General features: G+C 39.0%; 1 protein-coding gene across 4 annotated transcripts in view; it reads right to left on the reverse strand.

Annotated features, from left to right (window-relative positions):
• SLAIN2 (SLAIN motif family member 2) overlaps positions 1-16,750 on the reverse strand; it is a 34,975-nt gene that overhangs the window by 6,183 nt on the left and 12,042 nt on the right. Inside the window, exons 6-7 of one of the 4 annotated variants that reach the window (XM_032224006.1) lie at positions 12,617-12,754; positions 4,411-4,488 (exon numbers count right to left, since the gene is read on the reverse strand). The exons of 1 other annotated variant lie outside the window; for it this stretch is intronic. In XM_032224006.1, coding sequence (XP_032079897.1) covers positions 4,411-4,488; positions 12,617-12,754 — 216 coding nt within the window. The remainder of the gene's footprint in view (positions 1-4,410; positions 4,489-12,616; positions 12,755-16,750) is intronic. 2 more of the 4 variants (XM_032224008.1, XM_032224007.1) reach the window with 2 other exon arrangements.

Below are 16,750 nucleotides of genomic sequence, written 5' to 3' on the forward strand. Positions count from 1 at the left end.
TCGGCAGGAGGCGGTCTCTCAGGTACCCAGGTCCGATGCCATGTAGGGCTTTATAGGTAGCGACCAGCAGCTTGAAGCTGATTCGGAGACTAATAGGTAGCCAGTGCAGCTCGCGGAGGATAGGTGTAACGTGGGTGTACCTTGGTGCACCCACAATCACTCGCGCGGCTGCATTCTGGACTAATTGGAGTCTTCGAACACTCTTCAAGGGCAGCCCCATGTAGAGCGCATTACAATAATCCAGTCTTGAGGTCACAAGGGCGTGAGTGACTGTCTGAAGGGCCTCCCGATCCAGGTAAGGTCGCAATTGGTGCACCAGGCGGACCTGGGCAAAGGTCCCCCTGGTCACAGCCGACAGATGGTGTTCTAAAGTCAGCTGTGGGTCCAGGAGGACTCCCAAATTGCGAACCCTCTCTGAGGGGCGTATTTTGAGAGAAGCAAAGAGGTCCAAGTTTAAACGGCTTTCAATATTCTACCAGAAAAGGTGAGCGACTCAATGCGAAGCAGTTGAAATGAAAACAGCTGCAATGACAAGTAATCGTGTAGCTAATTCATTCTAATTGTTTACGTATGTCTAAGTTTTGGTCATTCCTTACTGAAAAAGGAAGTTTAGGAGTCCTCAAATTTAAATTTATTTTAATTGCTATCTTTCCGTGAGATCAGAAAATGAGGGTAATATATTCGGCAAACTAAGAATGTGCTTCTTCCAGTCAGGTGTACAATATACAGCGAAAGCAACATTAATTATTATGGTACCATACTTTAAATTGTGTGTGCATGCACTGGATTGAAATTTATCAAGTATTGACTTCAATTAAACGAGGCTCGTATTCAAACTATGAATTTGCAAGGTAAAGTACATTGAAAGAGTGTGTAATATGTACGTATGGGCCTGCCTCAAGGACCATATATACTATAGCTCAAAGGATGAACATAGGTGATGATAAAGTATCCCAACAGAAATGTTAAAGTCTGTAATCATACAAACAATGAAGGCCACTTTACGTTTAAGAGATTCAGGAAGAATTACATTTCAAGGAAATGGCTAGATTTGATACTTAACAGTTGAGTGACATGTCACAGATTGTTATAATCTTTTTCTTCTGATCCTTCATGCATTTATGTGGTGCAATGATTCTATTCAAATACGAAAGGATTTTTCTGTCAAGAATATTTCTAGGGGAATTACCAAGGTGGCATTGTGAAGACATTTTGAGGAGCAGACAATGGGTTGGGGGGGGGGGGGGAGACTGGGACACACAAACTCAGTTTGAAAAGATCAACAACGAATTACAAAAACTGCTAAATAACGATAGAGGGATATTTGAGAAGCATTAAATATAACTACAGATCCTGAAAACTCATAAATAAATAAACAAATGCAATTCCAGCAGAGTGTAGGGAAATCTGAAAAACACAATAGTAAATTCAAGGATGAAAGCCCCTTTTTGTTTTAATATTCCAAGAGCCGTTAAGAAAACATATCAGTTTCTCTTTAAATCCTCTAAAACAGGGGTATTAAACTCACGTCGATCACGGCGGCGTTATGTGGCGTATTGGGACTCCCCCTCCCCTTCACTAAACCGGGTAGGGGTGTGGCCAGCGTGTGACACATCCGGCCCGCGGGCCGGAAGTTTGAGAGCCCTGCTCTAAGATATCCTATGAACAAGGCATGCCAAGCTGACTTTACAAAAATTTTTCATTTGCCTGCAAAACACAACTGCCCACAGATGGTGATTTTGCAGTAACAAAAAAAAAAAGGCCTTCACGAGAGAAAGAACATAACTCAGAAAAGGGTTTCTTTGTCTTAGGTCTAAATCATTTGCAGTCTGATGTAAGTATTAATGGACTGTCGGTCTTTGTTCCATTCTCAAATAAATCTTTAGTTCAGAGATGTTTATTTGTAACCGCACTGCCACACTACCCACTTTCAACACCAAAAGCAATAATTCAGCACACAAATTAGATGTTATCCCTTTAATGGTGTCACACTAATTAGAATCCTCTCAAGGCAGACAGTGCCTCAAAAAATGAATCCCTCTAGTCAAGAAATAACCAATGTAGAAATCTTGAGCGACACCAACCCAATAGGCAAAAATGTTGCATATACATGTAAATATGGGCATGCAGAGAGGGACGCGATGGCTCAGTGGCTAAGATGCTGAGCTTGTCAATCAGAAGGGTGGGCAGTTCGGCAGTTCGAATCCCTAGTGCTGTATAACGGAGTGAGCTCCCGTTACTTGTCCCAGCTTCTGCCAACTTAGCAGTTCGAAATCAAGTAAAAGTGCAAGTAGAAAAATAGAAACCACTTTTGGTGGGAAGGTAACAGCGTTCCGTGCGCCTTTGGTATTTAGTCATGCTGGCACATGACCATAGAGATGTCTTCGGACAGCGCTGGCTCTTTGGCTTTGAAACAGAGATGAGTATCGCCCCCTAGAGTCGGGATTGACTAGCACATATGTGCGAGGGGAACCTTTACCTTTACGGGCATGCAACACATATCCAGTTTTCAGCAGGCAATAGGCTAATTTTATGAGTGCCAAATTCTAACTTCTTGCATGAAAATACAGATGGAACTATACAGTATACTGAGGAAATGAAACTGATCTTCTACTATAGGGTGCAAAATCAAAGATATTAATTATGAACTACTGCAAATTCTTGATCTAATAGATTACTTAATGCATGTCTAGAAAAGTATAGATATGTAATTTACCTAGGAGTCTGTGGCAGAACCTTAAGCCAAAAGATTAAGGATGTTTATCTTTTTTTCCCGAATCAAAACCCCAGATAACTGTTGACATTTTAAATGTGATGCCTTAAGTCATTTATAAACTATAGAAAGAAACTGAATCTCAATCTAAGCAAAAATTATTCTAAAATAACTACATTTAATGTGATATGGTTTTGAGGTAGCTGGGATTGTTGCAATAATCATGCCATTGGTTTTGTATGTGTGAAGCAGAAGTCCACAATAAAGTTATCCAATATAGATGATTGTTATACTGCATGATTTCTGCTGCTCATCAAAAGCTATCTACCAGGTTTCTAAAGCTTTTAGTAAGGACACAGTGGCTAAGATGCTGAGCATGTGAATCAGAAAGGTTGGCAGTTCGGTGGTTCGAATCCCTAGTGCCACGTAACCGAGTGAGCTCCGGTTACTTGTCCCAGCTTCTGCCAACCTAGCAGCTCAAAAACATGTAAAAATGCAAGTAGAAAAATAGGAACCACCTTTGCGCCTTCAGTGTTCAGTTATGCCGGCCACATGACCATAGAGACGTCTTCAGACAGTGCTGGCTCTTCGGCTTTGAAACAGAGATGAGCACCGCCCCCTAGAGTTGGGAATGACTAGCACATATGTACGAGGGGAACCTTTACCTTTAAAGCTTTTAGTAAATACTATTTGGGTGTTTTTTGTATTGTGAGATCTGCATAAACACTGGAACAATCTTCACTACTTAAAATTTCTGAAGTCAGTCAATGTTTGGTATCCTGAGCTTTCCAATAATGTGGGCAAGCTTTTTTTTTTAAAAAAATGTCAAGGCTTTTTCTAAAATACTGTGATTAAGTTTAGCTTTCTCAAAGACTCCATATATTATCCTGATAATAATAAGTTCCATAGCTATTCTTTTGGTTTAGCAGAAAAATACAAAACTACTTTAAATAGCTGTCCCGTGACTTCTTTAAAAGCACAGCGTAAGAAAACCAAAAGTAAATTAGTCTTGTTGAGAATAATGAGTTTTAAAAAGTATCTTTCCTTCACCCTACCATGAATTTCAGAGATATCAAACTTGAATAATATTAATTGGTACAGTGTTGCTTAAATACAACACAGTGAAGGTGTCTGAAGCTTGAACAAGACAAAACAAACACTCAAAAATAAAAAAAGCTGTTGATTTCCGAGAAGATACCCAGGCGAGAAGAATTTTTATCCCGCTGTCTTAAAGCAGCCTACGAAGATGACTGAATGGCCCTAAGTGCCAAACATAGAAGCAATGATAGATTCTGTCTCGAAAGGATGACAATCAAACAGCCTTAGAACTCCACTCAAGGATGCTGAGTTGACTTAAGGCAAAGACAACCAAATTCAATTAGTATAACTAATGGGAGTTTCTTCTTAGTAAGCAAGAAGGAAGTTGATTTGTACAATCTCCTCAACAAGAGTTAATCCTTTTCTGACAGCTCTGGCTGGGCTAAATCTTGTACCAACCTTCAAATATTCAGTATCTGCTAACAGCTTGTGTCCCAAATGTACAGTTCAAAATCCAGTGGGTTTCTTACAGAGGAGCAAGTGTGAGCACTGAAGATTAATATCTCCTGGTGAATAACATCAACTGCAAAGTTGAACACAAAAAGAAACATCTTTCTGACTTTAGCTGGAGTGCAGTTAAGCGCCTGTAAGCTAATTACCTCCTTTGGCAGCTGGAGTATGAAGTAGTTGTTTGGTTTTGAAGGCAACTCGGGGCAAATTTTTCTGCTTTTGCAGAGCTGTTGAAACAAAGACGTGTTATCTCTGTCTAAACAAAGGCGGCAAGAACTTTGAACTACATTCAAAAAGTTTCACTTAAGATTCTAAGACTGTAATTTTCACCTAATCAAAACGTTAGAAAACAAAGGAACAAAAAATAATAATAATGGCAAAATAGCTTTCCAAAGCTGTTATGGCTCCAGTGATAGTAGCAGCAGTAGCAGTGAAGTGTTTTATTTTAAAGAAGTGATGCTCACCGCAGTAAGAGCTGTCAGAAAACGTGTAGAATAAAATGCATTATGTGTTTTAGCAGCCAAAGAATTTTTTGCAGGCCAAAATAATATTAATAATAAATACCTGCACACCTAGAAGTGAAAACAAACCACCAGCCAATCATGCAAAGCCATTATCAGTGCAAGGTTAAATTTAAAGAAGGCAACTACTGTCTCATTTAACTCCCAAGGTTTATAAAGTTTCACATCAGACAGCTCTTCAGAGCAGTAGTATCTCTGGAAAAAGGTGCTTTTTCCAGAGGCAACTGGACTTTCTTGTTTTTTCCTTCCGAAGACGTTTTGCTTCTCATCCAAGAAGCTTCTTCAGCTCTGACTGGCTAGTGGGGAATGGAATTCCTTGCAGAATCCTTCCACTCCCCACCATCCAGTTAGAGCTGAAGAAGCTTCTTGGATGAGAAGTGAAACATCTTCAAAAGAAAAAAACAAGAAAGTCCATTTACCTCCTGAAAAAGCACCTTTGGGACAATCATCACCTGGATGACTAAGAGGCTCCATAGACTTTTTGGGAATGTGCATTTTAAAGAATATTTATTTCTAAAACAAAATTGCTAACTATTCTCTTTCCTAATACAAACTGGCATTTCTTCATTCCAAATCGGGCTATTCAACCATTACCCTGATAGTTATTTAACAATCCATGCCTATTATACAGAAAAGGCAAACACCAACAATAATCTCCGTGGTAAAGAAACTCTGAAAGGAACATGGGAGAGAAGGAAAGAAAAGATAGGATGCCACATTTTAAAGCTGATACATGAGGATCCATATAAACCACTAAAGTCTGTCCAGGACAACAGACATCCCCAGATGCAGAATTCTGCATCGTAACATGGAATACTCTCGACAATCTTCTGCCTTACTTCAGTGTGTAAAAAGCCCTTGCTCTTTTCTAAACAGATGACCGCTCTTAACATCCTGCACCTTAGATCAGATGGACATAATCAAACCGATTTTGAGAATGATTTTAAAAGTCAACTGGCTGACAAGCATTTAGGAGAATAGAAGATGATTTATTATCTACCGCGTTTCCCCGAAAATAAGACAGGGTCTTATTTCCCCCCCAAATAAGCTCTAGGCCTTATTTTGGGGGAGGTCTTATTATTTTTGAGGTGCAAGAAGTCCCTTAACCTCAGCCCGTGGATCATCTGATCCAGAAGTTCTGTCTCTGGCACACTCTTGCCAGTTCTAATGTTGCTGGGCCTGCTGCTCTTTTTGCGGCCGCCACTAAGAGAAGGGGCACAGTAGCTAGGGGTTTGCGCGAGGCCGTTCCGCATAGAAGGCAGGTGCATGTGGGCCGCATGGGGTATGTTTCCCCCCCTTTCCGCCCCCAGGAAATGGATGCGCATGTGTTTAAATATTTTAGGGGAGGACACTTTCTCCCAAAGGCCAGATCAGGGAACCTGAAAATGATCCTATTTGCATTTATGGATCACTTTTTTTCACAGATAGAGCCACTCACACATAATACCACTGTTTGTATTATTCTATTCTGTTCTGTTCTCTTCAATTGTCATTTTTTATACTGTGGGCACACTGGCACACATTAAAAAATGATATTACACAAAGGGTCAAATTAAGCAGGCAAAACAGCTTCTGCCAAGCAATAGCTAAACAAACTTTTCGAAGGCTTTAAAGCAGCCATAAAATTCACATTTATCTGCATCTCTGCTATTCACTTGTTTTCTTCCATTCCTCTGAGCAACAACTCCTTTCCCTAAATTCACAAATAATTACAATGAGTCTTCCTCTTAGGCAATATGCTCTATAATTATCTATATTTGGTTTACTTGGCACTTATCTAATTTTAAACTAGTTTAATGAGATTTGGTAAATGGCTCAGTTATTCCCTGATCTCAATAATAGGTGTTTTAATTTTTAATCATCCAAATAAATTGTACTATGTTACAAATACTGATGAAACTCGAAAAATTAGAATATCGTGCAAAAGTTCATTTATTTCAGTAATGCAACTTAAAAGGTAAAACTAATATATGAGATAAGACTCATTACATGCAAAGCAAGATAGTTCAAGCCGTGATTTGTCATAATTGTGGTTTACAGCTCATGAAAACCCCAAATCCACAATCTCAGAAAATTAGAATATTGTGAAAAGGTGCAATATTCTAGACTTAAAGTGTCCCACTCTAATCAGCTAATTAAGCTATAACGCCTGCAAAGGGTTCCTGAGCCTTTAAATGGTCTCTCAGTCTGGTTCAGTAGGAATCACAATCATGGAAAAGACTGCCGACCTGACAGTTGTGCAGAAAACTATCATTGACACCCTCCATAAGGAGGGAAAGCCTCAAAAGGTAATTGCAAAAGAAGTTGGATGTTCCCAAAGTGCTGTATCAAAGCACATTAATATAAAGTTATGTGGAAGGGAAAAGTGTGGAAGAAAAAAGGTGCACAAGCAGCAGGGATGACCGCAGCCTGGAGAGGATGGTCAGGAAAAGGCCATTCAAAAGTGTTGGGGACTTTCACAAGGAGTGGACTGAAGCTGGAGTCAGTGCATCAAGAGCCACCACACAAACGGATCCTGGACATGGGCTTCAAATGTCGTATTCTTCTTGTCAAGCCGCTCCTGAACAACAAACAACGTCAGAAGCGTCTTACCTGGGCTAAAGAAAAACAGGCCTGGTCTGTTGCTCAGTGGTCCAAAGTCCTCTTTTCTGATGAGAGCAAATTTTGCATCTCATTTGGAAACCAAGGACCCAGAGTATGGAGGAAGAATGGAGAGGCACACACTGCAAGATTCTTGAAGTCCAGTGTGAAGTTTCCATAGTCTGTGTTGATTTGGGGAGTCATGTCATCTGCTAGGTGTTGGTCCACTGTGCTTCATTAAGTCCAGGGTCAACGCAGCCGTCTACCAGGAGATTTTGGAGCACTTCATGCTTCCTTCCACAGATGAGCTTTATGGGGATGCTGACTTCATTTTCCAGCAGGACTTGGCACCTGCCCACACTGCCAAAAGCACCAAAACCTGGTTCAATGACCATGGGATTACTGTGCTTGATTGGCCAGCAAACTCGCCTGACCTGAACCCCATAGAGAATCTATGGGGCATTGCCAAGAGAAAGATGAGAGACATGAGACCGAACAATGCAGAAGAGCTGAAGGCCGCTATTGAAGCATCCTGGTCTTCCATAACACCTCAGCAGTGCCCCAGGCTGATAGCTTCCATATCATGTCGCATTGAGGCAGTAATTGCTGCAAAAGGGGCCCAAACCAAGTACTGAGTACATATGCATGCTTATACTTTTCAGAGGTCCAATATTGTTCTATGTACAATCCTTGTTTTATTGATTGCATGTAATATTCTAATTTTCTGAGATGGTGGATTTGGGGTTTCCATGAGCTAATCATCACAATTATGACAAATCACGGCTTGAACTATTTTGCTTTGCATGTAATGAATCTATCTCATATATTAGTTTCACCTTTTAAGTTGCATTACTGAAATAAATGAACTTTTGCACGATATTCTAATTTTCCGAGTTTCACCTGTACATCTTTAAAATTATTCACTGAAACAATGTTATGTCCTCTGCTCGCCCCTAAACAAGAGAGATTTTTTTCCCTTCTGGCCTCTCATTCCAGAAAATATAAAACAGCACAGAATAGCTATTTTGACATACACAATATTCAGTTAAGAGGGAAAGCACAATAAGTATTTCAACTAGATTTAAGAGATCCTAATACTAGTAAAATTTTAACTCATGATTTGTCTAAATGAATTGAAATTGGATTCTGATTCTAATCTAAATATAGTTTATGCTTTATTTTCAGTAGATCAACCCTCATCTAATTTTTTTTTAAAAAATCCTAGTTTGCATTAACTTTGAAATATCATTACATTTAAACCCATAATACTCTCTTAACACTGATAATTTTGTTTTGGTGTTGTTTTTGCTTTTTCAGATCCACATTCTTTCAGTGGCCGCCTGATTAATTTGTCTGCCTTTTCTCAAATAATTCGCCTCTGTTGCCAAATTTAGCAGTCTAGTGTAACAGCAATTCTTGGAAGAAAGCTTAATAATAATAAAATATTATATTTAGGTGGTTAAAATTGAGATTGAAGTTCTTTCTTGTGCCACTTGAAGATGAAGACCTTACTTATTCATTTTTTTTTCTTTTAATGACTCTGTAATCCCTTGCATTGGGGTGGAGTCAGGGCAACTAACTGGAGTTGAGATTTTACTGTCCGGATGCCCTCCCTGACACCTACGCCGAGCTCACAGCAGATATTTTCTCTTTGCACCCTCTATCTAGAATCGAACTCAGAGCCACCTGATTGTGAGGCAAGAGCTTCCCCCTTTGGGCCACCACACCACTCTCTTACTCCCATATTCAAATATATAGCCTGAAAATGTCAGCTGATATCAAATATAGTATACTAAAAACATGGGAGGAAAGTTCACTTGGAATCATTTCTCCCAATTATCTGTATCTATCCCCAAAACATATTTCCAAGAAATCTCTCATTATGCACAGCTTTTTCCTCTACCATTTATTTTCTGCTGTAACAAAATACTGCTTTTGTTTGCTAATGAATCAAAGTTTCTCACGAATCAAAAAATATATGGATTGATGAACAATTGTCGGTTATGGAGAAAAAAAAAATCTTCGGAAGCTGGGAGCCCATAACAAAGTATAGTTTTTGTGGACAAGGTTTGTGTAAAAATATACTGGATATTAACCTGCAAAACAAAAATTGTCTAAGAAACCAAAATGAGTAAGCCAAAATGATCTTTCTGGGAAGAGAATTCTAGGGAACAACTGGAAACTGATTTTTTCCCCTGAAGATGAAAGTGATGTTAGGTAAATTTCTACCAAAGCCAGTGTGAGTTAAGTATTAACTCTTTGCTTTTGATTATGCAAATAAATTCATAGCAGTCCACTGAGGGAAGACTCTGAATTATGTTCCTGTCAGGAAAGAACTAGATGAGGACTAACATGTTCATGTTTAAGAAAAGAAGATGTCTGTTTTACCGTGTGCCTCTAAATGGCCAAAAATGATTAGAATCCCCTGTTGCTTTCTGCAGCTGAATAATGTTAAGTACAATGGTACCCTAGTACTCATTGTTAACCGGTTCCGGAAAGTGTGATGAGTATCAAAAATGATGAGTACCAAACAAATTTCTACCATAAAGGAATAATAAAATGAGCCACAAGGCAGCCAACAACGAAAAGTTCAACTTATGCATTGAGTACCAAAACAAACGATGAGTACCGGGACACAATGTTCACATCAAAATGCACTGAGTACTATATTTGATGAGTTTCAAAGCAGTTGAGTACCAAGGTATTACTGTAAGTAGTATTGGGTCTATGCTAATTCAGGAATGTCAGCAAAATTTTTAGGATAGCAGTAGCAATAGCAGTAGACTTATATACCGCTTCATAGGCCTTTCAGGCCTCTCTAAGTGGTTTACAGAGAGTCAGCATATTGCCCCCAACAATCTGGGTCCTCATTTTACCCACCTCGGAAGGATGGAAGGCTGAGTCAACCCTGAGCCGGTGAGATTTGAACCGCTGACCTGCTGATCTAGCAGTAGCCTGCAGTGCTGCATTTAACCACTGCGCCACCTTGGCTCATTATAGATGAGGATATATTTTGCAGAAAAGTGATGGCAGGATTAAGCCAACACTGAGCAAAGAAGCAACTATAAGATGGGAAAACTAACCTGATTGCTCAACAAACCATGACTGAAATAAACTACAGCTTATTGCTACCCACGAACAGAGTTGTCAGCTCAAGAACTTGGTATAAAAATAAACTCCTTTTTTTCAACATAGGTATCAAAATCTGTCAATGCTCTGACATTGAGATATATGTATATTAATGATACAGTATGTACTGACATTTACACCAGTTTGGATACAATGTATATATTTCCAATGTGTTTTTCAATACTAACATAGTAGGCATGCAGTTTCTGAAAGCTTACTTGTGGAATGAGAAAGGTAATAGTTTTAAATCAAAGTAACCTTGTCAAGTTAAGCCCATGCAGAACAGCAGTTTGAAGTGGAAAGGCCACTATAATGTGATAGTGCTTTGTAAAAGAAAATCCAAGGAAAACATGGAAAGGTAAATTACAAACACCGAAAAGCATATAATAGCAAGATTTCTAAATATCAAACTTAGCATCAAACTTAAGAATACAGTAGGGTCAAACCACATACAATGTTAGACACATACTGTACAATATCATTAAGCGCATCTTTGTTTAGCTGCAAACTGATTTGGCAATTGGGATGACGGATGGAAACATGTTCTTCCAAATTAAAGATCATATGAACCCACAAGAAAACATGTTAGCAGTGACTAGGCAAGATATTAATATCCTTTCTCCCTACAAGTGCTATGGACCTGATTCTGAATGAACAGCTATTACTGAACAGTTAAGCAACAATATATGCTATGTTAAGCTTCAATGTTTTCTACCAAGTGTAATTTAACCCTTAGCTTCCAAAGGTCATGCCTGATAGGTTTCCATCTCCCTTCCAAATTTGAAAAAAACAGCTCTACAATACATACAGAATGCATTTTATATCCATATATTAGAGCTATGTCTGTGTTTACCTGCCCCTTCTAGACGCATAGCCTAATATACAAGGCAATTAATAACATTCTATGAGAAGTCAAAAGCCTTATTTTTATAATGTATCCTCCAGTAGCCCAGGGGAACACGCCTTAGCAAAATGGATGCAAAGCAAATTAGCATGCTCAAACGATGGCTACGTAATTAATCACATTATCGTGTTCAGCATTTTGTGCTACTTTTAATCTCTTTGCAGGCAATGTAGATGCTGGATGTAAGCATAAAAGCACTGGAGGCAAGAAAAAGCGAGTCATTCCTGCCCCAAACATCTGCACACCTCTGCAGAAATCTATGCACTGAGCATGGAAATCATGCATATGTTCAGTTTGAGTTTGCTGATCAGGGACAGCGGTAAGACAGTTTCTAACTGCAGAAAAATGCATTTCTTAGAGCTCAGCACATAAAGATCTGGCAGAGATCACAAAGATGTTTGTGAACTCAGCAACATTAAACTTTGCCTTCATTTGGGTAAACATTTTAGGAACCCAGTCTAAAGTATGAAATGAGAATGACTGCACTTTTAATCTGTTTAGGAGAATCCACACATAGAACATTGTGCTGTCTTTATCTTATTGTTCCTAAAAACATAGTATTGAGGCATAACTGCAAAAAGAAAATTGCTTTTCAATATGTTTGGTATTATATGGAAGATATCACAGCTTGCAAATTGCAAGGAAGCCTGTAGCTTTAGGATGCATGTGTGATAATAAATTAAATATGGACAATATTTGCTGATGATATTGCATGCTTAAAGAATCGCTGAAGTTCTGTATGTAAACCTAGAAAGGAATACATATCAATATTAAAAAAAGCAACTTGGGACAATATAAATATATATATACACATACTGTGTTTCCCTGAAAATAAGACAGGGTCTTTTCTTTTGACCCACGAAATAAACACTTGGCCTTATTTTTGGGGAGGTCTTATTATTTTTGAGGTGCAGGAGACGGCAAGCGTGGTCACCTCATGGCTGCTGTTGGGTTGCAATATTTTCGGGGGGAGGGCTTATTTTAGCGCATGCGCTCAAAAGCTCAATTGGGCTTATTATCTGGGAAACAGGGCATATATATATTTTTCAATGGTGGGATAGAAAAATAATTTCATTCATTCAACACACATTAGATCTGGCTAGGTTAGCGTTAGTCGCGTGAAGCATCTAATCCCTTTACCATGAAACTGTAAACACACAGCTACAATATTCAGCCTTCTTTCAGAAGCTGCGTTTACAGCATCACCGTAAAGATACTTACTGGCTGTGGACTGAGGCTGAATACGAGGTATTCCTCCGTTTGGCACTTGAAAGTTTGAGTCACTTCTACTGTTTTTCACAGACTCAACATGGATGTTAGATGTCCTGGAGAGGTTTGGAAGGCTACGCCTTAGTTTCTCTGTATTAAAGAAAGATAACAACATACCATCTAATGCAGAAGACTGCACTCTTCTACCACCCAGAGCAACCCTGGAGTACAGAGGCCCTGAGGCAGGGGGGGAAAAACCAGGCACAAATCTTCAGAGCATATATTTTGGCTGACAAGCAATACATTATCAATTAAAGCATTAAAAAATACATATTTTATCTAAAATACTACATTTTAGAAAAGTCTGAGCTCTCAGACGGAGCAAAAATTAATTGATATTCGTTACTTTAGAAAGAAGAGTCTGGTGTATTGATCCATTCTCTCAAAATGTGAATGCATATCCAACAGAGGGCAACCTATTTGTCAATTTAAAATTCCAATGTCTGCATAAAGTTACCGTATTTTTCAGAGTATAAGACGCACTTCAAGATTTTGAAGAGGCAAATTTTAAAAAAAAGTTTTTGTACTTTGCAGATCTCCCCAAAATGGCCCATTTTTTGTCAAAAAAAAAATGGCATGCATGGCCTTTAGGAGGCTTATAGAGTGTTTCTGGGGGCTGAACGGCAAAAACGAGCAAAAACTGGCCCCAGAAGCACTCTGAAAGCCTCCTAAAGGCTATGTACGGCCATTTTTGCAAAGGGGGCAGGGTTTCAAGAGGCCCAAAATGCTTTATTCAGAGTATAAGATGCACCCAAATTTTCACCCTCTTTTTTGAGGGAAAAAGGTATGTCTTATACTCCAAAAAATATGGTATGTAGAACTAGTTCTGAGTCAGAATTGTGATACCAAAATAAATAAGAAACAAGCCTGCAATATTCAACTGGATAAAAAGAAAGATTTAGTGAGTTTTGGGGGCTTCACAATAATTTCCTCACGCTCCCATAATTGCCCCAAATCTGTTGTGGATGATCAGACTTGATTTTATTTAATACTGTATTTACAGAATACAGAGGCAGATTCAGACATTCACAATGTGTTTTCTGATGGAACAGCTTTTACTAGGTGACACCATTGTACCATCCCAATTTATTTTGAAAACCAATGCTATAATTTTAAGAAGAAAGAATGGGAAATAATTTAGACTAGCTTTTTTCAGAAATCCTACAGTGATGGAGATTAATAGATTCCAGAGCTTTAAACAAATATGGGCCTGTAGTCAAAATTTCTTCTCCATCATCCTAGCAGTAATTGTTTACATATAGAATGATCATCCCTACAGATTTGGGGGAAAATCAGCTTTATTAACTAAAAGATATGCTTGCTCGGCAATATTGAGCCTTAATAGGAAAAGAAAATTAACAGAGATATCCATTGTAACTATATAATAGTCCAATAGATTAAATATAATTTTAAAATTAAAAAAAAAATGAAATGCATTGTATTGTGGACTTTGTTTATTCTGCTATGATGTAATACAGGGGAATCCCCAACCTCGGCTCACTATTGGGCCATAGCCAACTTGCAACTTGGTCACACAAGCGGTGGGCCAGTGCACATACAGTTTAACTTGTGTGAGCGGCAGGCCAGTGTGTACACAGCTCAATTTGTGCAAGTCGAGTTCTGTGCGCATGGCTGTGTGTGCCGGCCCACTACTCGCATGGCTGCCACTACCCCCCTGCCAGGCTTCCAAGCCGCAAAGGTTGGGGACGGCTGATGTAATATATAACCAACAAATCTGCATCATCTTAATTTTTCATTCTTTAGTAATAAAAATCAAATGGTGTTCTCTGTGTATTATTTTCGCCTGTTATTTCTTTGAAAAGGAAACACTCTCAAGTGTAATAATTGCAAAGACATTGTGATTTAAAGCAGATTTGGGAATTTCTAAAAAGATTTATGAGCCAGCTGCCTGCATGAAATGACAATTGGCATTTTGTCTGAAAAACTGTTGGAAACCAGATTGAACTGTAAACTGAGATATATAACAATTTGGATATGCATTAGAAGTAGGGCGCAACTAGAAGTAATAGGCCAATGCAATCCTAAATTTATTTGTAGAATATAGAAACCTGAGCTCTTCGGCTGAGTAATACTATAAATCATGTGAACTTAACTTTCTCAGCTGTCACCAAATCAGCATCCAGACTAGGCAACAACGCAAATAATTTCTTAAATGAAATTAACTATGCTGCGTTTCCTTGACCCACAGAATGCATGGTTTTAAGTAAAAATAGATTTAAAATATATTTCACTGATCACAACATATAATCTACTTTATTATTGTTATTTTGAGTTAGAGAATATTTCTTGTTGTTTGTTGGTGTATCCCATTTTAAGATCAATGCAAGAGAAGCAAAAGCAAAAGATCAAAGGATGAAAAATAATGCAAATAGGGGATAAAGATGAACAGAGCTATTCAAATAAAGTTTAGCGCCGCCTGCTCATGAACTATGCCAAGAATCATTATTTTAGCCTGGTATACAAATACTGTACATACTTTCATACTGCTGTGTATCTATCCCTCAATCCCATCCAGTAGTAATTACTATAGGGAATAATCGGATTACTCCCCCCACAATTATGGCTTGTCTGTGATTAGCAGTCTAAGATAATAAAGAGACTGGAACTTAATTACAGAAATATAGAGTCACTACGAGCAGCTATAATTTATTGCCATTTTGACTTTATCTATTGTGCAAATCAATCTTATAGCAGCTACCAGCTCCCTAATAGGTACAGAGGAAAATAGATGGCTTATGAGATAATTCCTCAATCCAGCTAAGAGATGCGGTAACAATTATATTTTTAATTTGTTAATAGGCAAGTTACTCAGGCTAATTTTCCTGATCCCTTTAGGAATTTTTCCACCTACTTCTAATAAGAAGTCTCCTTTCCTTTCAACCAACTGCTCGCTCATGGCGCAAGGGTGTGCATGCATGCAGGGAAACATGAGGTGTGCCAACATAATTTAAAAGGAAGGACAGTTTAGGTTTTCAGCCACAGCGTTACTTTTGCTACAGCGAGATTATCAAGAACCAATCAAATACTGTATACAAAAGTGGTCCTGGTCACATGCTTTGCGGAACAGGTGTGCCGCCACTTGCCATTCCAGCCGAGTGCCATCATTGCTGTTACTCACCTTTCCAAGTGCCTATCTAGCTTATGGCTCCCGTTTCCACCCACCCGTAAAGTTTTTCCATTGAGATTAAATCCTAATTAAGAGTTAGTGGCACACAGCCACAGGTGAGGAGAACAGCAGAGTTCAGCACCAGGGGATGAACAAGCATCAACAAAACATAGAACAGAGTATTTCCCAGTCTGGCATTTTCCACTTGTAGGCATGTGAAAAGGGGAGGTGCAAGACACCAAAGAGTAAATTGGCAAGATGTCACTCTCAGACAAACAGGCATATCCACCTCCTCTTGTAACTATAAATTATTTTCTGTTGGACTTTATAGAAGAAATTTTCACTACTTTCTTTTTTTTTGAAATGGTCCCATTTAAGGTACAAGCCATGCATTGTTTCACTTGATTTATACATTTATTGCCTATTCAAACATTTGAAACACTAAGATCTGCTTAGAAAAATATGTGCTCCAGACATTCTGTATTGCTATTTTTGATCAGTCTTCTGTTAATTGAGGTAACAGGAATTATAGTGCTAGAACAGGGGTCGGCAACTTTAAACACTCAAAGAGCCATTTGAACCTGTTTCCCACAGAAAAGAGAACACCGGGAGCCACAAAGGTCCTAACTGGAAGCCCCTGTTCAATTCTGGAACTGACCGAAGTCCGGTTCCCCCACCATAGAGTCTCCTCCTAGCGTGGCGTCCTTTTTCCTCTACCTGTCCTAACTGAAATTGTGGAGCCGACCAGAAAACCCATCTCTTGCCATAGAGTCTCCTCCTGGTGTGCCGTGCTCCCCCCCCCCCAAACCAGAAGTTCCTCTCAAAATTTTGCTGGCGACCAGTGATAGGGAGCCGCAGCAGAGGGATGAAAGAGCCACATGTGGCTCCAGAGCCGCAGGTTGCTGACCCCTGTGCTAGAATAACTGTGTTCAAATTGCTTATAGAACTTGAGATTCATA

The sequence above is a fragment of the Thamnophis elegans genome, chromosome 9 (genome assembly GCF_009769535.1).
Source record: "Thamnophis elegans isolate rThaEle1 chromosome 9, rThaEle1.pri, whole genome shotgun sequence".
Lineage (NCBI taxonomy): Eukaryota > Metazoa > Chordata > Lepidosauria > Squamata > Colubridae > Thamnophis > Thamnophis elegans.